The 20,626-nt window shown below is 38.0% G+C and overlaps 5 protein-coding genes and 1 long non-coding RNA gene across 11 annotated transcripts; 4 read left to right on the top strand and 2 right to left on the bottom strand.

Annotated features, from left to right (window-relative positions):
- The first annotated feature begins 399 nt into the window (after positions 1-399).
- On the top strand, positions 400-2,887 carry LOC124335903 (spliceosome-associated protein CWC27 homolog). The gene is made up of 12 exons (XM_046789393.1): positions 400-650; positions 712-877; positions 947-990; positions 1,065-1,101; positions 1,163-1,296; positions 1,376-1,405; positions 1,475-1,611; positions 1,673-1,831; positions 1,921-2,052; positions 2,120-2,307; positions 2,384-2,504; positions 2,568-2,887. The coding sequence occupies exons 1-12, from the start codon at positions 609-611 to the stop codon at positions 2,728-2,730; spliced, it is 1,353 nt and encodes a 450-aa protein (XP_046645349.1). The 5' UTR covers positions 400-608; the 3' UTR covers positions 2,731-2,887.
- A 1,053-nt stretch (positions 2,888-3,940) lies between these two features.
- On the top strand, positions 3,941-6,831 carry LOC124337492 (ATP-dependent RNA helicase SUV3 homolog, mitochondrial-like). The gene is made up of 7 exons (XM_046791498.1): positions 3,941-4,339; positions 4,405-4,627; positions 4,692-4,980; positions 5,066-6,026; positions 6,089-6,210; positions 6,286-6,475; positions 6,558-6,831. The coding sequence occupies exons 1-7, from the start codon at positions 4,069-4,071 to the stop codon at positions 6,797-6,799; spliced, it is 2,298 nt and encodes a 765-aa protein (XP_046647454.1). The 5' UTR covers positions 3,941-4,068; the 3' UTR covers positions 6,800-6,831.
- A 224-nt stretch (positions 6,832-7,055) lies between these two features.
- LOC124337493 (60S ribosomal protein L19-like) lies at positions 7,056-8,290 on the bottom strand. The gene is made up of 4 exons (XM_046791500.1): positions 8,159-8,290; positions 7,736-7,842; positions 7,409-7,681; positions 7,056-7,351 (listed from the first exon to the last, which is right to left on the bottom strand). The coding sequence occupies exons 1-4, from the start codon at positions 8,161-8,163 to the stop codon at positions 7,146-7,148; spliced, it is 591 nt and encodes a 196-aa protein (XP_046647456.1). The 5' UTR covers positions 8,164-8,290; the 3' UTR covers positions 7,056-7,145.
- Positions 8,291-9,342: 1,052 nt separating this feature from the next.
- Positions 9,343-17,730, top strand: LOC124337490 (WD repeat-containing protein 7-like). Of its 6 annotated transcripts, none has more exons than XM_046791494.1 (31): positions 9,343-9,360; positions 9,787-9,840; positions 9,906-10,029; positions 10,209-10,315; positions 10,378-10,456; positions 10,518-10,686; positions 10,764-10,957; positions 11,300-11,445; positions 11,638-11,661; positions 11,778-11,868; positions 11,945-12,119; positions 12,188-12,270; positions 12,332-12,470; positions 12,556-12,776; positions 12,850-13,045; positions 13,145-13,317; positions 13,393-13,552; positions 13,621-13,758; positions 13,871-13,939; positions 14,052-14,147; positions 14,452-14,673; positions 14,762-14,957; positions 15,117-15,339; positions 15,404-15,695; positions 15,764-15,964; positions 16,086-16,272; positions 16,374-16,491; positions 16,579-16,731; positions 16,866-17,048; positions 17,177-17,281; positions 17,374-17,730. In XM_046791494.1, exons 2-31 carry the CDS (start codon positions 9,794-9,796, stop codon positions 17,566-17,568), a joined length of 4,506 nt encoding a protein of 1,501 aa, XP_046647450.1. In that variant the 5' UTR covers positions 9,343-9,360; positions 9,787-9,793; the 3' UTR covers positions 17,569-17,730. The 6 variants fall into 6 exon arrangements, with proteins under 6 accessions (XP_046647450.1, XP_046647448.1, XP_046647451.1 ...); XM_046791493.1 differs by lacking the exon at positions 9,343-9,360 and adding an exon at positions 9,570-9,683; XM_046791492.1 differs by lacking the exon at positions 9,343-9,360 and having other exon boundaries at positions 9,568-9,840.
- LOC124337495 lies at positions 17,534-18,266 on the bottom strand. Its single transcript, XR_006917398.1, has 3 exons — positions 18,123-18,266; positions 17,927-17,987; positions 17,534-17,863 (listed from the first exon to the last, which is right to left on the bottom strand). It is a non-coding gene; the product is annotated as an uncharacterized LOC124337495 (long non-coding RNA).
- A 241-nt stretch (positions 18,267-18,507) lies between these two features.
- On the top strand, positions 18,508-19,501 carry LOC124337494 (NADH dehydrogenase [ubiquinone] 1 alpha subcomplex subunit 8-like). The gene is made up of 3 exons (XM_046791501.1): positions 18,508-18,785; positions 18,947-19,122; positions 19,217-19,501. The coding sequence occupies exons 1-3, from the start codon at positions 18,657-18,659 to the stop codon at positions 19,425-19,427; spliced, it is 516 nt and encodes a 171-aa protein (XP_046647457.1). The 5' UTR covers positions 18,508-18,656; the 3' UTR covers positions 19,428-19,501.
- The last annotated feature ends 1,125 nt before the right edge of the window (positions 19,502-20,626 follow it).

Raw genomic sequence — 20,626 nt, 5'->3', positions numbered from 1 at the left:
TTTTTTACAGAAATGCAGATTTCAGTTTTGGGACATCACAGTTGAAATCCTGATCCCAAATTTTAAGAGAAAAATAATTAAAATGAATTTATTAACTAATTATTTCATGAGCGATAAAGAAATAGTTGGGAGAGATTTTTTGAAATTCCAAATCAGTAAATCACGAGCTTAGTTCTATGTGTGTCCTATAAGGAAATCTATTTTTACTAAATCCATACGATACAACGATAGTTATCGAATAAGACTGAAGATAAGTGAATTTTTCCGTCAGAAACTCAGAATTCAAGAGCGATAAATGTATGAGTATGGCCAGCATAGTATCAGGCAACTCTTATTTACAGTGCGTTGCAATCGTCTGCCACCAGTAGCGCTGTGAGTCGAAAGGATAAAATGGTTTGTTTGTTTTAAAAAAAAAAAACCAAACACAGTTCGCTCGAACTAGCAGCCAACAACTCCGAACTAGACATAGAACTGATATAGATGCTAGATTGCTACTACTACTAGCTTTGTCGAGCTACACATTACCTCTGCACATTATACACATCAAAACACGGAATTTTAATTAGTTTCATTTTGATTTTCTTCCTTTTTCTCCTCGATTTACAACAATGAGTAACATATACGTTCAAGAACCACCAACAAATGGAAAAGTTTGTATTCTTTTCATGTATCATTGATTGAACTATGTGCTAAAACGTAACTTTTGTTTAGGTTGTTGTGACTACTTCTCTAGGAGAAATTGAAATAGAACTGTGGAGCAAAGAATGTCCAAAGGCTTGCAGAAATTTTGTTCAACTATGCCTTGAAGGATTTTTCAATGGAACAATTTTTCACCGAGTGGTACCAAATTTTATTGCTCAAGGAGGAGATCCTTCTGGTAAAACTTAATAATGTGATCTGTTGTTATTTATATTTGATTGAAACAATTACCACCCCTTTTTCTTAGGGACTGGCCATGGTGGTGAAAGTATTTATGGGGAACCATTCAAGGTTTCATAGTATTCATTTGAATAGAATTCATTATTTCAGTCTTTATTAACCTTTTACAATCTTTTGGTATTCAGAACGAAGTTCATTCACGTCTACGATTTGTCAGAAGAGGTAAAGCAAACATCTTCTGTGTTTTTATTACATAATGTACCATTTCAAACATCTTTTTAAGGATTGGTTGCAACGGCTAACACTGGAAACAATGACAATGAATCACAGTTTTTTTTTACCTTGGGTTCTTGTCCGGAACTGCAAAATAAGCACACAATTTTTGGTAGGGTTGCTGGGAATACTTTGTTCAACATGGTAACTGACAATTTGTTAATTACGCTGGGAACAAATTATTCAAGAAATTCTAATGTACAATTTTTTCTCTTTCTCATAGATCAAATTCAATGACTTGGATATTGATAGTGTAAGTATATTTAAATTTTGAAACTCAAATAATAAAATAATAAAATCAATAAAATCATAAACGCTATAGGAAGATAGACCTCGTCATCCACCTAAAATTTTTAAAACAGAAGTTATTTCTAATCCATTCCCTGACATTGAACCAAGGATTAGCCAAGAAAATATCAAGAAACCAGAGGAAATAAAATCTAAAATAAATAAAAAAAAGTATTAAGTCCAGCTATGTAATATTGTTATAACTGCTAAGAGCTTGTGTTTGATTCTGTAGGAATCTTCAGCTGCTTTCCTTTGGGGACGAAGAAGAAGATGAAACAGATGTTCATCAGCCAACTAAGTCTTTTCGTGGGAAATCTTCTCATGAACTGACTAACGACCCTAAACTTAGCATTGTTCCTGCAGTCAACGTAGAAACGGGGTTAACAAATAAGTACGTTTAATAGAACAAGCCGTCAGATCATTTTCAAAGACTGTGTATGGTCTACATTCATATGTAAAATTTCCATGTCATATTTTCAGCGACAAACCGACAAAAATTGAACGGCAATTTGAAAAGGTTGCGCCTCAAACTGATTTGCAACCAGAAGTATCACCTGAAAGTGTAGATGTTGACATTTCGAACCAAAAGAAATCTGAAGCAAACAAGAAACTGTAAGAAACAAACAAGTCATAACAATTACTTGATAGTTATGCTCATAAGTAAATGCTTTACTTTTAGAAAGCAAATCAAAGAACAGATCAGAGACTTGAAAAGGGAAATGAAAAACCCAAGTGAAACTCCTCAAGATCAAGAATTATCTAAGAAAAGAAAAATTAGCGACAGTGAAGAAGATAATGAAATACTTAAAGATTTTCATGAGCAGCAGAAGAAGTATGCGGACATAAAAACAACACGGCGAGGAAAGGGTAAATAGATCAATTGTTTAAAATATTTGTTACCTCATCATATCATAAACAAGTTTTAATATTCTATTTGGAATAGGCACGGACCGAGAAGCTGAAACCCTTAATTTCCTTAAAAAATTTCAGAGTAAGCTTAGCCAAACTCGGACAACGAAAGGAGGCGTTGATGATATTGATGACGTAAACGATGATGATGCATGGTGAGAAATAATTTTTTATCCCTATAAATTTGAAAATTGCAGAATTTCTTTATTTCTTTCTAGGTTGAATCACACGTTGAAATTCGAAGACAAAAATCCTTCGTTAGCCCGAGATGCTAATACAAAAAGTGATGATTGGTTTGAAATCTACGATCCCCGTAACCCCTTAAACAAACGAAGAAGAGAGGAATCAAAGAAGATCATGAAAGAGAGGAAATTCAACTAAAAACTAAAAATGATCTCCAGTTTTGAAATGCACATATAAAACTCACCTTTGTTTGTTAATCTCACCAATTTCTCTTTGATTCAACGAGCTTGAAAATCAGAAACAAATGTCACTTAGGCTTGCTGGAACTGGAACATAAACTTGTGTGTCAATTGTAGCCAAAGTAGTCTGCACGCGTAAAGGAATTGTTATGTAAAGGAAAATTCTCCAAAATTTTTCGTGGGATCAATATAAACGGGATTGGTCACGAACGGTCACGAAATAACCGGGGATAAAAGCAGCGTGCCTGTGTCGGTTATCTGTTGAAACATCGGACTTATGCAAAAGAATCAAGAAAAGGAAATTGCAAAGCTACTAAATGTTGCTAAATGTGTGACGCGTGTTTTTATCAAACCAAATGGTAAATGCGCACGACTAAATAAATGGACTCTTCGGAGGCGCTAGGGCGGGGGCACTGGAGACTTGGTCGAAGTTGATTTTGACTTCACAAAATTTATTTAAATGAATTAAACAAGGTTCTGTTTTCTGTCTCTGCTGTCTTCGTTTTCTCAGTGAATCTGGATAGCCAGATATGGAAGCCTAAAACCGGCCTATTTTCAATATAAGACTAAACTTAATTGATTTGATTGTGTTCGCGATGCCTCAAATACAAAAAAGGGAAAACAAGTATTATATTCTCTATATATTCATATAATAGACATTCGAAGTTTGAAATCAGCTTAGACTTTTTCATTTTCGGTGAAAATGATTTATTTTAATGATTTGATGAAAAAGCTACATTTCCTATCGATAATTCTTTTTACGAGCCCTTGATGGCCCTGAGAGACTTTGTGTTTTCGTGATGTTTCACGATTTGCAATCCCGGATCCCGGTTATCTCGGTATTAAATAAAGAAGATAAAAATATGGACTTCGTGTGCCCTTCGTGTCGTTTGAATCGTCTTGCGATTTTGCACAGGATAGATCTTTCCGGATTCTATTTCCGTATTTACTCTGTCTTTATGGGAGTGTCAAATAATCGACTAGGTCTATACTCTGTTTGGAGCCTGCCCTAAACGCGGAGTAAAAAGAAAGGGACCGACAAAGGCAACAATCAGAGACAAGCAACCATCACGTGACTAGGCGGGGTTTATCGGTGCAGGAGAGATGGCGGTGTAGCAGAAAGCAAGCTATATGCGAAAACCCTTAATTTCGTCTGCTAACATACGGCGTTCCCATAGTTACCGGAACCACATACAGCAGGGCCATGTGGTTTTCCCAACTCACCATGTATGAAATATAGTGCCTACAGTGTGTCTACCTTAAAGTCCAATTACTATAATAGAAATCATCAATCAACATGCTTGTGCCTGGCCTAATAAAGTATCTTGTGAAACACAGTGTTTATGTTTCAAATTTTAACTATTGCAGGATTCTAATAAGACAAAAAAAGACCATGCCTCCAGTGTCACAACTTATGGTCCCTTTACCTGTCAAATCTATGCCAGATAGTTCAAATGTGGGTGCTGAATTAACTGGAAAACTCAACAAAGAAGAAATAATGAAATGGTTAGCGAAATTCTATCAACGAAGAGAAATTAAAGCTGCAGCTGTGGAAAATGGAATTGACAGTATGTGTTTATTATGTCACTAATCTTTCTGTGTGATGAAAACTAAACAAAAGCATTATTTGCAGATTACATATATCATCAGACATACCTCAGTTTCAGAAAATTTTGTCTTGAAGATGACAAGTTGCCAGTTGATTTACATGTCACCCTAAGTGATATCATAGCAGGAGCTTGTCATTTAGATAGTTTGTTACCATACTTTATTCGGCATGCAAAACAAGCTTTTCCTCATTTAGAATGCCTTGATGATTTGAAAAAAATCTCTGATCTTCGACTTCCTGCAAATTGGTAAAATTTAGATAAATGTGATTATGTAAAGATTTATTTCATTTTGGTTCTTTGATATGTTTAGGTACCCTGAAGCAAGAGCTTTGACACGCAAAATTGTATTTCATTCTGGCCCAACAAATAGTGGGAAAACATATCATGCTCTTGAAAGGTTTTTTAATTCAAAATCAGGAGTTTATTGTGGTCCCTTAAAACTTTTGGCATCTGAAGTGTATTACAAAAGTAATCAGCGTGGTGTCCCATGTGATTTAGTAACTGGAGAAGAAAGAAATTTTGCTAATGCTACTGATAAATCTCCTTCTTCCCATGTATCTTGCACTGTTGAAATGGTCTCAGTGAACACTCCATATGAAGTATGTACAATTTTTCAATATAATTAAATTATCAATTTAACCGTGTGATTTCTGACATTGTTGGTGAAATCTTGAATTTTCATAGGTTGCTGTTATTGATGAAATTCAGATGTTAAAGGACCCTAGTCGCGGTTGGGCATGGACAAGAGCATTATTGGGTGTAGTTGCTGAAGAGGTGCACGTTTGTGGTGAAGCCGCCGCAATTGATGTTGTAAAAGAAATTCTCATGAGTGCCAGCGAAGAAATCGAGATGCGTCGATATAAACGTCTTACGGAGCTAATTATCGAAGATGCTTCTCTGGGAACCTTAGATAAGATTAGGCCGGGAGACTGTTTAGTTTGTTTCAACAAGCAAGACATATTCTGGTCTATGAGACAAATTGAAGCTATGGGCATTGAATGCGCAGTGATTTATGGATCACTACCACCTGGAACAAAATTAGCGCAAGCCAAGAAGTTCAATGATCCCGATCACCCCTGTAAAGTTCTGGTTGCTACTGATGCTATTGGCATGGGATTGAATCTGAATATTGGCCGCGTTATATTTAATTCTCTCATCAAACCTACGACAAATGAAAAAGGGGAGAAAGAAATGGACACTATAAGCACTTCGCAGGCTTTGCAAATTGCCGGAAGAGCTGGCCGGTATGGAACCCAGTTTTCGACTGGCTATGTAACAACTCTAAAAAATGAAGATTTGCCAACACTCAAACGACTTCTATCCCAACATCCAGAGCCAATCAATCAAGTTGGTTTACATCCAACAGCCGAACAAATCGAACTCTATGCCTATCATTTGCCCCATGCTAACCTATCGAACTTGATTGATATATTCGTCAATTTATCAACACTTGACGATTCTCTTTATTTCATATGCAACATTAACGATTTCAAGTTTTTGGCTGACATGATTCAGCACGTTCCTCTACCTTTGCGAGCTCGGTATGTATTTTGCTGTGCTCCTATCAATAGGAAAATACCTTTCGTCTGTTCCATGTTTTTGAAGTTTGCACGTCAGTACAGCAGGAACGAAGTCCTTTCCTTCGGTAACAACACTATATTATTAATATTACACAACCGCTGTTATTTATGCCCAAATTTTTACCAGATTGGTTGGGACGGCAAATTGGCTTGCCTTTTTCTTGCCCCAACACGTTGCTCGAATTAGTTCACCTTGAATCTGTATTTGATGTGCTCGATTTATACCTTTGGTTAAGTTATCGCTTCCAGGTAAGCATGTCATACATTGAATTAATTTTTAAATAGGAAGAATTTAAAACACAACAACCTTAATTCATTTAATAGGATTTGTTTCCTGACGCTTCTCTGGTTCGAGATATGCAAAAGGAACTTGACTGTTTAATTCAAACAGGTGTGGCGCAGCTTACTAGACTATTAATAAACTCGGAAACCGGAGTAAGCAGTGGAACGAGTCAAGCGGTCGAGGCTGAAGAAAACCAACATGTTCCGAGTGCTAAGAAAACTCCCTATTTCCGTAAGAATTTCTGTCAAGAACCATTTCACTTTCCATTCATTTGGGTTAACGCATCTTTCCCTTCATGTTTTTTTTTTTTCAGACAATGCAGTCAATATCGTGAACTCCATATCATCTCATGGAAGGATAGCCGATCGCCTGTTGTCTGAAGGTTTGCTGACACCTAAACTTCTGGAGGATTTGAAAACAGAGTGGCAGCGTGAAAAGGACAATGAAACGGCCCATGAAACTGTTAGCACCGTCACTAGTCCTCTTTCAACTAAGCGTAGCAAAAATGAAATGTTCAAAGCCGTGAAGAGAATCAATAGAAAACGTGTAAAATAGAATGTTTAAATTAATAAACAGGTTATGTCTGATAGTTGACCTTTTTTTTATACTTGTACAACCTCCTATAATCACTATTGGGAAATTTTGCTAGAAACTCCATGGAGTGATGAAATGGCAAACTTAAAAAACTTATTGGATAAGTAATAATGATTTATATTATAAAAATCATCGCTGGGAATTTATGAATAGCAGATGCAGAGAAAACAGCAAAGGTTTAAAACACCCATCCCATGCTAATGAAAAGTTAAATATGTAAAGGAAACTTTGATTGTATTGTTTCGCCACAGATTAATATCCAAGAACATAAATCTAATGACAGTCAACATTAACACAATGTCAAATTTCACTTTTTGCTCTCCTCCTCCTTTTGGAAAGCCTGGATCAGCTCCTGTTTCTTTTGAATGACGCGGTCTTCTCGTCGTTTGCGAGCCTCCTTCACCTTCAATCTCCTAGCCTCAGCCTGGTCACTCAACATCTTGCTGCGGGCCTTCTCTGCCTTCTTCTTGTGGATGAATTCCATCAACACACGCTTGTTCTTGAAGACATTACCTGTACACAAGACTTATGTTAACTCACTTGCAAGATTTAAATTTATCTTAAACTCACCCTTTGACTTCATGTACAAATTGTGGTACAAATGACGATCGATTTTCTTGGCCTCGCGGTAACGTTTAAGGAGACGACGCAACACTCGCATACGACGGATCCAAAGGAGTTTCTGTGGCATACGGGCATTCGCAGTACCCTTCCTTTTACCAAAACCACAGTGTCTTCCCTTACGACGAGCTTCGGTATTTTTACGTACGCGGGCACGTGAGTGGACTGCGACAGGTTTCTTGATGATCAAGCCATCCTTAATCAACTTGCGAATATTTTGCCCTACAACAAACTTGTTAAGTAATCAAAAACACATGACATGATAATGTAACTTACTGGAGTTGGCATTGGCTATTTCATTTACTTCATTGGGGTCAAGCCACACTTTGCGCTTGCCACACTTCATCACTGAGGCTGAAAGCCTCTTCTGGAGACGTAGGTTGCTGCAATAAAAATTGATAAATTAGAAAAATTTCATCATTTGATATAAAAGTCCTAGAATATAGCCCCTGATTGAAATGTAATTGAAATGCATTTTCCAAAATCGAACACAAGTACAAATTCTACCAAGAAGCTTCACAAGTACAAGTTACTAGACATGGTGAGGCCACTTTTGACATCACATGCTTAGTCTTTCAATACCAACAATAAATAAAGTATTTTCAACTAAATATACACAACTTCAATCTTGATAAAATGAATAAGCACAATTAACTTTGCAAGAAAATCACATAAACACATAAAAGATTTCTACTGTACCTCATGGTGCCGACTCCACTCTGGGCACACCAACAGAAGAAGTGACCGATAGAACAAAATGGTCGGCACGAAGAGCAAGCTAGCAGCACGATCTGAGAAAGAAAAGGCAAAGCGGCAACTTTGCGACTTCCCGTCAGCGTTGCCGATTCTTAAAACAAACAAATAAAACTTTTGAGTAAATATAAAAAATAAATGTTTTAAAAATATTGCAGAGAAAAAAACATGAGAAAACACATATTTTTTTATTTCTTACATTTAATTAATATTGAATTAAGACGATAAATGAGATTACGATTATCCAGAGCTATAGACTCCTATCCGAGTCTATAGCTCTGGATTATCTAACAAAACATTCAGCAGCTCTTCATACAAAAGAAAATTATAGAAGAAATATTAATGATGTGGTTCTATTTATAATCAAATGTTACACGTGGAATTGAATCGTCGTTGCAATCCCATCAGCTCATTACAAATACTAATCGCCTCTGAATGTCTCATGTCTCATGTCTCATTGTCTCCCGATCAGGAACAAGTAATTTTTTTTTTCTTGTTTTTCGTACGCCAACTCTTTGATCTATATTCAAAGGTTGCATGAAGTTTCATGCATACCGTAATGACTTTACTTTATTCGTTCTGTTTGAAATTAATTTGTTCGCGGGTATTGAATTTACTCATTATGGCATAGCCAGACGTACAGTAAATTTAAATCATACACTCACGTTGCAATATGCCTGTATAATTTTTATTCGTGCACTAAAATGGTCTGTAAATAAATGTTAAATGGTGCATTTTTGCAGTCTTATAAAATATCATAATATTTTTAATTTTAAAAAATTGTAATGTGCGCATTACTAAACTGTTTGCTTAGCGTTTTATTTTATTTTTTTCTGAAGCGTTTTGTGTGTGTGTGTGTGTGTGCATTATATTTTACATTTCGCGGGAAAAAAAATTCTTTCAATGCGGACGAATTGTGACTTTGATAAGTTTTATTCCTGCGTTGCACGACCCGAACAGCTGAAGTTGCGAGTAAAGAACGGATTTTGATGAGCCCTTGTAGTAGATTTATTGAATCCATGCAATGAATCAGTTTCATTCTCTACTACGTTATTTAGAGACCTACAGCAAAAAATTTAGACTAATAGATCGTCTGTAATTAATAGTTAACGGATGAACTATCCGCCGTAAGAGACTGTGTTAAAATGGTGGGTGCCGCAGTCAGATGATATATTTTTTAAATACTTAATTTGATCTCAAGAAGTTTATGTAAAATAATCATAATAATTGATATGAACAAAGTTCATGAATTAAATTGCTTCTTGCAGTTAGTTTGACGTAATCCCACCTTTTGGATAACTCAACTCCACTATTAGGCTCTGCTTAAGGGCCTTAGGCTACGAAAAACAGCAGATGAAAACAGTTTTTGATGTCAGCTGTCAGAGTAGATCCAGATAATCATAACATTACACAATCAATAGTGTTTTGGTGGACATGTAAAATCTGTGAAAGTGAAGCAATTAATAATAAAGTGAGACTGTATCAGCGGAACATATTCTCAATTGGCTTCGTTATAAAATCGGCGATTTTTTTAAATATTGTCTTTAGTGACAGTTTTTTGTAATTCATTTTAGAAACAAAATGGCTGGACCTACATCTCCTCATCTTGTCATTCCTTTGATGTTTTGGTATTTAAAAAAAAAACTACTGCTTATTTTACAAATTGTTGTGTTAACATTAGATTTCTTATTAGGGGGGAATCATCTCCATCCCATTGCATTTCAGCAATCCAAATTTCACATGATCATTGTACTTTAGTAACCGGAAGTCATGATGGTCAACTGTGTGTTTGGGTTATGGATCCAAATACTTACAAGGTAATAAATTTAATTTTCTGCTTGACAATAAATTGATAATTGAGTATTGCTCATGTTTGGTCTCTGTTTTCTGAACGAATTGTTTTTCTGTAATTTGTTGTGTAATTTAAGAATTACTTTTTCATAATTTAAGGGTACCAGTTAACAATCCATAAAATTTGTTTTGAAATCTTATTTAGGCCACCCCTAAATGTTTATTAGTGGGTCATACAGCTTCTATTGTGTGTCTTGTAGCAGCTAAGAACACCCTAGAAATGGAATGTATCGTCAGTTCATCAGAAAATGGGTTTGAACTTTAAGCCATTAGAATATTTCAGTGTTTTTTCTTACTATTATTCAAATTTACAGAGAAATGTGTACATGGGATTTGATTGATGGTCAATGTATTGAATCAGTTAAGCTCCCCCAAATTCATTCTCACATACAGGTAATATGTTTGTTAGTTATCAAAGTTACACATCATTAATTGTATTTTTTTTTTGAATTAGTCATATTCGTTTGGAGGGACTGAAGATGCGTCTCTGTTTTGCATTGGAAACTATCCAGAGATCCTTGTCATTGACCCGTTTACTTTAGAAATAATTATGAATCTGACTAGTCGCGTGCATCCTGATTGGATGGCAGCAATTCACGTTTTACGTCCAACACGGAGGCAAGGTATGGAAAGTCCCGAAGGGTTCGCTGGCAATTTTCCCTGATGATTTCTTATAATTAATTCCTCGTGACTTTCTCAGATGATGTGGTATTGGGATTAACCACTAGCGGCGTGGTCAAAGTCTGGACTGTAGGCGCACAAGATTTGAACAATTTAGGAGAACCCGTTCTGGAACATGAGAGCAAGCAAATTCGTTGTTTAAGTGCAACGTCTATGACGTGTTGTTTGTATAATCAAAGGACTGTTATCATTGTTAGTCCTAAATATTGGCAGGTAACGAAACTATCCCGTACAGTTCCGTGCAAAAAAACAAAAACAAACAAACAATAACAAATCCCCAGAAGGTTTTGACTGTACATTTGTATGGTGTATTGTCAGACTGTGTGGGACAGGCGAGAAAACGGAAGATTTCTCATATACCAAATCCATTTGCGTCAACATTTTTTTTTTTTTTTTTATCTTGCCAATTTCCATTAACAGTCCGGCAAAAGAGCATAAAAGATTAAGTCAAAATCTTCTACGGAATTTTTTTTTGCGCGGCTACGCGATATATATTTTGTTTGTCTTATGTCTTAAAAATGGGCTCCATGAATACGACGATATTGTTTTGCTTAGATTTACGATGCCGGCGATTTTTCGTTGCTGTGCTCCATGGCATCGAGGCAAGGCGAATCGTGGGTTGGTGGAGATTTCTTGGCTACCGATCGCGTTATCGTATGGAATAACGCAGGGACGGGATTCATCTATCGACTTCCAACAAAGTAACAAACATTTTCTTTACTGTTGTGTAGATTAAACAAATTAATCTAACAAAACACAAAAATGTCTCTTAAATATTGGTCTTAAATTTGTTATGTTTGTGAAATAATTTGTTCGAACTGTTAAGTTTCTTTGAAGTGGACCATAATGTAAACAATAATACTCTGATAAATGACTTATTTTTGGTTTCTCAGCAAACTGAAAGGACATGTCATGCGGTTAGTGTCTGCCGATCTTTTCTAATTAGTTAGGTTAAACAACCCCTTCAGTTTTAGCTCGTTCAAGTCCATAACGTTGAGCGTTAATGTTCGTAACGTCTTCAATTTTTTCACAGTTGTGTCGTGGAGAGCAAGGACTTCCACAATAAATCCTCAGAAGAAGATTTCCCTTTCCTCTACTGCGTTCTGAAATTGGCAGATGAGCAAGTAATGACTTATCTATTTTTTTATGTGGTTTGAAAACTAATCTTTTATACCCTGTGTTTTTTTTTTTTTCCCACAGAAATTCCCTTGCCCGCCTTCCATTCGCTGTAGTTTAGTTGTCAAGGGTGACGGCCGGCTGGTCAAACTTTTATTGCGAGGTGATGCAAACGGTCGTGTTTCCGTGTTCAGCATTCCAGAGGTTACGGACAATCAGTTGGAACAAATTCAACAACTTGATTTTGACAACCCGCCAAGTAATTTTACCATTATTTGATGACTCATAATTGGTGGTATTTCTTCTATTTTGGAATTCTTGATTAAGTTATGAATCCCCAGTCATGCAGTAGCCTTGCAGATGCATGGGACGCAATTTATCCGAAACCCGTTGGAGTACTAAGTCATGTGGTAAGATTACTATCGTGTTGAAAGATGCCTTGAATAGTCTCCGATAATGTTTTCCCTTTAGGACAACAATATCTCTGTCACAGCTAGTTTGTATATTACAACACAAAATCGTCTCGTGTGTGGCAGAGCAGATGGTTCTATTGTTCTTGTTAATGGCCTCGCAACACTCAAGTCGCTGCTTCTTCAGCAATCTCAGAATGGTAATCATTTTCCTCTCTTTCAAATGGCAAAATATATTTTTTAATGAATTGTGTGTGATGAAAATTGACATTTTTAAAAATCTAGATTTACAAAATATGCTCACTCTTGAGGGACATACATCCAGAGTGACTTGCTTGTTGTATCCTTATCAATTACACACTCGCTACGATCCAGTTCAACTCGTATCGGGCGGGGCCGACTTCACTCTCTGCTTATGGGACATCTCTTCTGGAACACTACTGCAAAAATTCTGTGTCCAAGTTGGAGAAATAGCTCAGTTACTCGTACCTCCAGCTAATTCATCGGTAGTTTGGATCTCTAACGTTCGATTGACGAAAGAAAAGAAACTACTAACATTATATATTTAAATATTCTTAGCCGCGCATTTTGCAGTGCATCTGTAGCGTTGCCAAAGACCATTCCGTTTCTCTCATCAGTTTAAAGGAGCGCAAATGTGTTCTCCTCGCATCACGTCACCTATTTCCAGTGACGTGCATCAAATGGCGCCCGCTAGACGACTTTATGATGGTCGCTTGTTCCGATGGAACTCTTTATGTCTGGCAAATGGAGACTGGTAAAGAAACAAATTTGATCTCAATAACGTTATGGCCGGAGCAAAATTTGAATTGACAGTGTTTGCGTTTTTGAACCATTATTATTTTGGTGTAATCAGGGCAGTTAGATCGAGTCGTCCATGGGATGTCTGCTGAAGAAATATTGAACGCATGTGATGAAAGCGTTTCTATCGTTCCTAGTTTTCAAGAAGGAGGGCTGGCCAATCCCGCTGTACATTTTTTCCGTGGGCTGAAGCATCGCAACATCTCTGCCATCCGACATGCCGCTCTTGTAAATCTTTTTTCCTGCAATTATATTTTCGTTGCTGTTTTATTATTCAAGTTTTGATGCATTGATCCACCAAAGAGGGGACTCAATCAACTGCAGCACGCAAGTGCGTCAGGTCATCATGATTCTGGAGATCATGCCAAGGATCGAGGCGTTCCCTTGACCATCCAGGGACTTCGTTCAAACGCGAGTGAAAAAGAATTTCACGCCGTTTTCTTCGATGCAGAAGCACTCGTTGGTATTTTGTTTTTAAATGGAATAGAGTTTAGCTCGTTTGTTTTTTTAACTCATAAAAAATATTTGCAGTTCAACTGTTGCACGAGGAGTATAGTTTGATGTCACCCAACACCCTGGAGACTCACGGTCTCATCAACCAAAGTGAATATCAAAAAGTTGCCGCTTTGACTCATTCGGCTTCACCAGATGCCCAAAAGAAAATCGCAGGTATTACTTGACAAGTTCTTTGGATTTGACATTGTTTTTTAAATATTTTACTCCATAACTTGTCACTAACATAACCTCCATGCTACTAATCAAAATACCGGAAAAATATTAGATTTCCTTGGCAAAGTTAAGGACAAAGCCGGAGACATGGAAAGACGTCTTAAAGACAAAGACAAACACGGTACACATTGTAGAAACACTGCATCATGGCAACTTATTGCCATTCAAAACTATAGTAGTTTTGCTCTTTTAGACATTTTGACTAAGTACTTTGAGCTTTGATTTACTTGCAGGCATTCTGGCAAAAGTGAGAGAAAGCGCGGAGAACATGCAACATAAAATCCAATCCAGAAGTGATGCTGGAGCCAGTGTTAGGTCTTCAGAGAGAGGTAATTGAAATTTGGTTATATTCTATAATTTTCGGCCGTGTTATAAAAATCCTATCAAGGTGTTTTACATTTTTATTCATCATTTTTCCGTCATTTTTTATAGGGAAAATGGTTATCTTTGAGAAAAAAACACTGATTTTTCTAGTTATTTACTAAGTTTTGTCTGAAGCATTATTTGGCTATTTGATACATTTTTAAGATATTGTATCATACATAAATAAATGTTAAAATTTTAAAGTATACCAGCACTAGATAAATGGGAATATATGTATCTGTTTCTATAAAGTTTGATTTTCTAAATTAGGAGCTGAAGACGACGGTCTTTCCAACAACGAAAATGTGCGTCAACGTCAAATTCCGCATACTTTGCCCAACGATTGGAGTTTGACAATGGAAATAGCCCAGCTTCTTCTTTCATTACTGCATGGATGGACATTGGACAAGGATTTGGATCATGCCTGCCAGAACAGATTAGGTCTCGCCAAACCCAAGAGCCCCGTATGCTTCGGACTTATTTCACGTTCTGGTACGTTCATTCAGACATTGTTGTCCTTTTAAAAGGAAATTTGTCTAGTTTTATTTACTATTTTTTTTGTTTTTCTTCTCTCATACAGGCCACATGATGCTTATGCTTCCTACATGGCCTGCCGGAGAGCCTGTAGATCATTTCACTTCATTTGGACATTGGGCGATATCGAGCACGTTAACCACCAACCATTTACTAGCTATTGTGGCGCTATCAAATACGCTTATGTCTATGAACAGTGCTGCATTCACCGACGGGAAAATCATCCGCCAATTTCCCCCAAGGTTCAAAAGTTTATACTGATCAAACGCATATCATCTAGTGTTTTCTAAATCTGTCTATTCATTATGTCTTGAGGTTTTTTTTTTTAGATTCCTATCTATTATTTTAAAATGACTAGACGTCCGTTTCACGTGGTGTAATGAATTTTCGCTTGGCTGTAGAGAAATCGCGAGGTCCAGCGAGGATAGAAAGGGAGAGGAATCTTCCATGGTCCTTGATGTGCAAACCAAGCAGGGATGGAGCTTGATGGCAACTTTGCATTGTGTGCTGTTGCCCGACAAAGTTCAAGAGCTCCAACTGCTGCACAATTCTTCGGTCTTGGAAGTATTTAGAAAGGCTCAGATAGAAATGCTTGCGCGTCGTTGGCAAGACCGTTGTTTAGAGGTAATCAGCCATATACATTGAATTTGCTATTTTGTGTCTATCGAAATCTTTGTCTATTGCCTAGATTCGAGAAGCAGCACAAGCTCTTCTCCTTGCCGAGTTGGAGCGAGTGGGAGTGGATGGGAGAAAATCCTTGGTGGATAAGTGGGCCACTTTTCTGCCCACATATGCAGATCCCTTCACTATAATCGGCTCTTCGCTGAGCGTCGGATCGAACGCAGCCAATCTCACGGGATCTGGAACGCAGAATCTTTCGATTCCTTCACAGCAGTGGGGAAGTGATGGAAGTTCACCAGCCCGTCCAACCGGAGAGTATGAGGCGGAAGAGGATCACGATGATGAAGATGATGGTGAAGGTACTGTATATGTTGCAATTGCTATTTCAGGCATTGCTTTGTCGCTAGATTGATGAATTCTTTGTCAGATGTTGCCCTTCGCCGACCCAATCGTTCCATGGAACTCAAGCGACGACAAGCGACCTCTGTAGTATTATTGGGTGTCATTGGAGCGGAATTTGGCCAAGACGTCGGCGAAAATAAGAGAACAGGCGAGGCAGATCCGCGCAAAAAGAAGACTGTCGAAGGTTTTGGCCTGGGACCGAATCAGAATCTTGCACGATTGACCAGTACGTGTGAAATATTTATTTATTTATTTATTTTTTAAAGATAATCAGCGCAATGTTGTCTGTGCAGTAGATCGTCTCTTATCGCCGAGTTAACAGAATAATAGTAACGTTTTATGTTTAGGCAAAGCACTGACTTATTTGTTGTTGGCGCCAGCGACACCCAAATTACCTTTGCATACTTCGTTACGACGAGCAGCCATCGATTTGATTGGACGTGGTTTCACGGTCTGGGAACCACATCTTGATGTCTCCAAAGTGCTCCTGTCCATGCTTGAACTTTGCTGTGAAGGAGATAAACTCATCCCGAGGTTAGACACAATTCCCTTCTTTTTCAATTTCAAGTTGATTTTTCACTTCGTGACATTTGTGAAAAAAAATTTTTTGATGTAATATCGTCTACACTCTACAGTATGAGCTACGGTCTTCCTTTGAGTCCAGCAGCCGACTCTTGCCGCACGTCACGGCATGCTCTAACACTGATAGCCACTGCACGACCCGCTGCATTCATCACAACTATGGCAAGAGAGGTCCGTATTTCAAAATGGAAATCTCTCCTTATCACCGCCAATTCAATAGGTTGAGACTATAATACCTGATTTTGGCTGGTTTGATAGGTTGCAAGATACATCACTTTACAGCAGAATGCCCAGGCATTAAATGTTAATCTCGCTAATACGACCCTAGCCAGAGCTAAACCAGAAATACTTCGAGTGATTGAATTGCTCATCGACAAAATGCAAGCTGACATTTCGGATCTGCTCGTAGAGGTCTGTATAGTGTTGCCTTTGCTATTCGTTTATTGCCCACGGAGTGGAGTTGGTTGTAATCCACGTTCCATCCGTTCTATACCAATTTCCTGATGATTTTCCCTGAGAAATTGTATTTGCATTTGATGTTGTAGGTCACCGACATCGTTTTACATTGCGTGGACCACGGGCATTTGAAAGGTCGGTCCCTTTCTGAAGTGTTTCCTTCCTTGTGTCGTTTCAGCCAGATCACTCATTGCTCTTCAAGTCGTCGAATAGCCGTCGGTTCTCGAAATGGATCTCTGGCTTTGTACGAACTCCGCGGGCAAAAGTGCCAGGTGATTTGTTAATTTCATTTCTAATTATTGCAACAACTCATTCTCCGTTCGAGATTTGGAGTCTGTCAAAATAGTCTTGTCGTTAAACTCAAATAATGAATCGATTGTAATCGCTTGTCTACATACAGTACATTCAGGCACACAATGCCGAGATAACGGCTTGCGCCTTTTCGCCTGACGGGAAAAATTTAGCGTCGTACTCTAGCACAGAGAACAGGCTGTCGTTTTGGCAGGTAAGAAACACGTGTTTCAAATAGACCCGTCTCTGCACCAGCAACATTTTCAATGATTCGACATGTTTAATTGTTTATTCCCGTTTGTGTAGCAATCGGCGACGGGTGTGTTTGGATTGGGAGCGGTTCAGACACGCTGTGTTAAAACATACACCACTGATCCCGTGCCGCAGTGTGTAAGACCTGGAAGTACGATACCGTTGAGAATGGCTCGTCTTCAGTGGCACAGTGGCAAAACAGTTGCTATCATGCTTTCTGATGGCTCCGAAACGCGTTACCATCTCTGACGAGTGATGATGAGAAGTCAGAACTTACTTTTTAAAATGAAGAAGTCGAATTCCAACCATAAATCAATGAAATAGTCGTCGCTTCTATTGCGAGCTCGATGTTAGTTCTAAACAGTTTCTATGTCTGGATGTCTTCATATGTAATAAACTCTAATCAAAACACTTGCCATTTCCGGCCATTTATTTTTAAATTATATTTGATGATTTTAAAATGTATTTTCTATTTAATCAGTTATCTTGTTTGTATTATTCTGGAAGGAAAAATGTGGTCGTCAGAGGAGAGTTTCCCATCGTGCTAGCCAATCGTGTAGGAAAATTAATGAAAACGTATCAAACCAACCAGCAAATCATTTTATACTTGCAAGTACTATTCTCCGAGTCAGTTCCTGTACTTTTTTTCATCACAGCCGCGTTTTGTTCTAAGGGTTTGACAGAGACGATAGGCGATTCCCACACAGCGGAAACATTCGAAAAAAAAAGTAGATGAGTGAACACTCATAATTCATAAATAGCACGGAAAAGTCCCGGAGTTGCGCTGGTTTTTTTCGCATTACCTATTATGTGGCATTTTCTGGTAAAATGAATAAACAGTATCGTTTTCCGCCTGCTATCCTTCTCCGCTGACATCCCCACGCGGCCACGCCCAATGTGCTCAAATTGGCTGACGCGACCCTGTAGGAATTCTCCATGTCCATAAGGCTTCGTCAGAGGTTTTCCATCAACCGTCTGCTTGTCGAACAAAGGATTGGGTCTACATAGGGTGTCAAGCGTAATAACAATCTTCGTTCTGCTATCGGCCGCCGTGGTGCGCATCGGCGTAAACTGCGCCCGACTTTTTGCTCGACTACTACTTTTTCCTTGGAATAACATCTATAGCTCTGCTTTTAGTCTTTGGGTGCAGGTAAAAATAAAATAGACTTTTATACCCTTCTACGGACAGATGGCGTTGCGATGAACAGCTGAGAGCAACAGCTGACGAGTTGAGACTCTTGACTTGTAGAGAATAAACGATTTATTCAACTGTAAATTTAAATATTTTACTTTCCCTCTGCGTCTTAATTGTGAGACAAATATTTCACGCTACAGTAATGGTTTTAACTAAAGAAATAACCATTCCGAGTGAAGAAGAATTAACAGTTCAAGAAGTAGAAATTAGTACCCCAGGACTGAGGGCTGCATCTTTTCATATGGGCAAAGCATGTGAAAATGTTAACAATGTATGTATAATTTGATATCAACTTCTAAGCACAACAGTTTATCATGGTTTTAACCTTTTGTCATGCATGAAAATCATGTATTTTTATTTATTTTCTGAAATATGAAGCCAACTAACTTTTCATATGAGAAATTCTAAGATTGTTTGTTCTTTTATGAATAGGAATTTATGCTTTGCCGTCAAGAATGTCAGGATCCTCGTAAATGTCTGAATGAAGGAAAAGCTGTTACTGCCTGTTCCCTTGATTTTTTTCGCAAGATTAAAAAGAATTGTGCAGTTGAGTTCACACAATTTGCAAATTGTTTGGATCGCTCAAGTCCTGATTTCAGCTTTAAACCGTAAGCTATAAGTTATTGGCATTTTCAATCAGAACTTTTATTTAATCTGGTTTTGTTTCTTATCCTGAATATTTCTTGCTTCTGTAATTATTAGGTGTAGAAAAACACAAGCAGTCTTTGACAAGTGTATGCTTGATAACTTGAAAATCGAACGTCCGTATTTTGGTTACTTTTCTGAAGTAAAAGTTCATCACACAGAGAGACCAAGACCTGAAGTGAAAAAGCAAGAATATCCGGACGCGCCACTACCAGTCCCTGATGATTTACCCTTGCAACCAGCTAAGTTTGGCAAGCGTTCACTCTAATAGAATATACCCCAATACAAAGATATGTATTGAAAAGTAGGAAGACTTGTAATACATGAATGTAATGAAGACAAGATTCAATTCTACTATGTTCCATGTCAAAGAAATGTTGTTGAGTTGACATTGATCATACTCAACGAAACACTTTGTATTTGGCAGGTAGTGGAAAATCCGGAATTCGGAAACAGATTAGCAGAACGTTTTGGGTATCGTGGGGCGTCCCTAAACTGCGAAAGCGAAACGCTTAAAATGCGGAACAGCTGTACGAAACGGACCAAAATTTTGGCCCCGTTCCGCGGGACCTAATGCCGATGGGCATACTAAAGAGCGAAACGTCTTTTGAAACTAAAATTTTTCACCACCAGGGTCCAAATTGACGGAGTATATAAGGACGCCATGTATTTCATGAATCCAGCTATGGTATTGTGTCTGTGTTTCGAAATTCATTTCGCTAGTAGACCCTAAGGGTGTAGACATACTTTATTTCAGCTCAAAGACAAAAAACAAAACAGAGGTGCTGTAAGCTACCCTTTCCTCCAGCCTGTACACGCCCCCATTATTCAGATTTATTTTAGCTCTTGAGTATAGTGAGGTTGTCGGCTCCAGGTGATCCTTATAGTGGGCATAGGCGCCATTTGTGGGATCCACGGGTCATAAGTACATTTAATAGAAATCAGGGAGATCGTGATTTCCAGTTTAGATGGGAAGAATTTGACAGGCGACCTTGTGATCGGTACGAAGAGGGCGAGTTTGCGAAACGAGATCGTTCGCCACTTCATAGCCGTCGTAGTAGTACCCTGTCGTTGTTCGATCAAACACGTGGCCAGGGTCAGTTCGAGTACCGCGACCGGCGACGCGGTGAAAGATGTGAAGGGCAGCAACACGACGAAAGGTATGATGCGGTATGATGACCGCGCTGGTCATATCGTTAAGTTAGAAAGTATAGAGAAGGGCCAAGCCACGTTGATGTTTAAAAGAGAGGTTCGAAGATTCGAACCAACCACCAACCTCTCGAGTCACACTCCAGTACGCTAACGGCTAACCACTTCATCACCCGATTTATAATTTGGCTTAGAAATTTTAGCTATATGTTACAATTCAAATTTGTTTTCTTTGGATTCAAAAATTTTTCTACCTTTCGTCATATCAAAAAGACAAAAAGTGTTCAATGAAAATGATAATCTAACACTAAATCTACA

Source organism: Daphnia pulicaria, chromosome 4 (assembly GCF_021234035.1).
Source record: "Daphnia pulicaria isolate SC F1-1A chromosome 4, SC_F0-13Bv2, whole genome shotgun sequence".
Lineage (NCBI taxonomy): Eukaryota > Metazoa > Arthropoda > Branchiopoda > Diplostraca > Daphniidae > Daphnia > Daphnia pulicaria.
This window is presented reverse-complemented; position numbering and strand designations above follow the sequence as displayed.

Coding starts and splice junctions, on each gene's coding strand:
- LOC124335903 (XM_046789393.1), top strand. CDS start 609: ATGAGTAACATATACGTTCAAGAACCACCAACAAATGGAAAA. Junction 1,102..1,162: donor TCTACGATTTGTCAGAAGAG/GTAAAGCAAACA, acceptor CATCTTTTTAAG/GATTGGTTGCAACGGCTAAC. Junction 1,612..1,672: donor TCTAAAATAAATAAAAAAAA/GTATTAAGTCCA, acceptor TTGATTCTGTAG/GAATCTTCAGCTGCTTTCCT.
- LOC124337492 (XM_046791498.1), top strand. CDS start 4,069: ATGCTTGTGCCTGGCCTAATAAAGTATCTTGTGAAACACAGTGTTTAT. Junction 6,027..6,088: donor GAACGAAGTCCTTTCCTTCG/GTAACAACACTA, acceptor AATTTTTACCAG/ATTGGTTGGGACGGCAAATT. Junction 6,211..6,285: donor GGTTAAGTTATCGCTTCCAG/GTAAGCATGTCA, acceptor TTCATTTAATAG/GATTTGTTTCCTGACGCTTC.
- LOC124337493 (XM_046791500.1), bottom strand. Junction 7,682..7,735: donor AATAGCCAATGCCAACTCCA/GTAAGTTACATT, acceptor AGTTTGTTGTAG/GGCAAAATATTCGCAAGTTG. Junction 7,352..7,408: donor TTTGTACATGAAGTCAAAGG/GTGAGTTTAAGA, acceptor TCTTGTGTACAG/GTAATGTCTTCAAGAACAAG.
- LOC124337490 (XM_046791494.1), top strand. CDS start 9,794: ATGGCTGGACCTACATCTCCTCATCTTGTCATTCCTTTGATGTTTTG. Junction 10,958..11,299: donor TTAGTCCTAAATATTGGCAG/GTAACGAAACTA, acceptor TGTTTTGCTTAG/ATTTACGATGCCGGCGATTT. Junction 14,674..14,761: donor CGGACTTATTTCACGTTCTG/GTACGTTCATTC, acceptor TCTCTCATACAG/GCCACATGATGCTTATGCTT.
- LOC124337494 (XM_046791501.1), top strand. CDS start 18,657: ATGGTTTTAACTAAAGAAATAACCATTCCGAGTGAAGAAGAATTAACA. Junction 18,786..18,946: donor CATGTGAAAATGTTAACAAT/GTATGTATAATT, acceptor TTTTATGAATAG/GAATTTATGCTTTGCCGTCA. Junction 19,123..19,216: donor CCTGATTTCAGCTTTAAACC/GTAAGCTATAAG, acceptor TGTAATTATTAG/GTGTAGAAAAACACAAGCAG.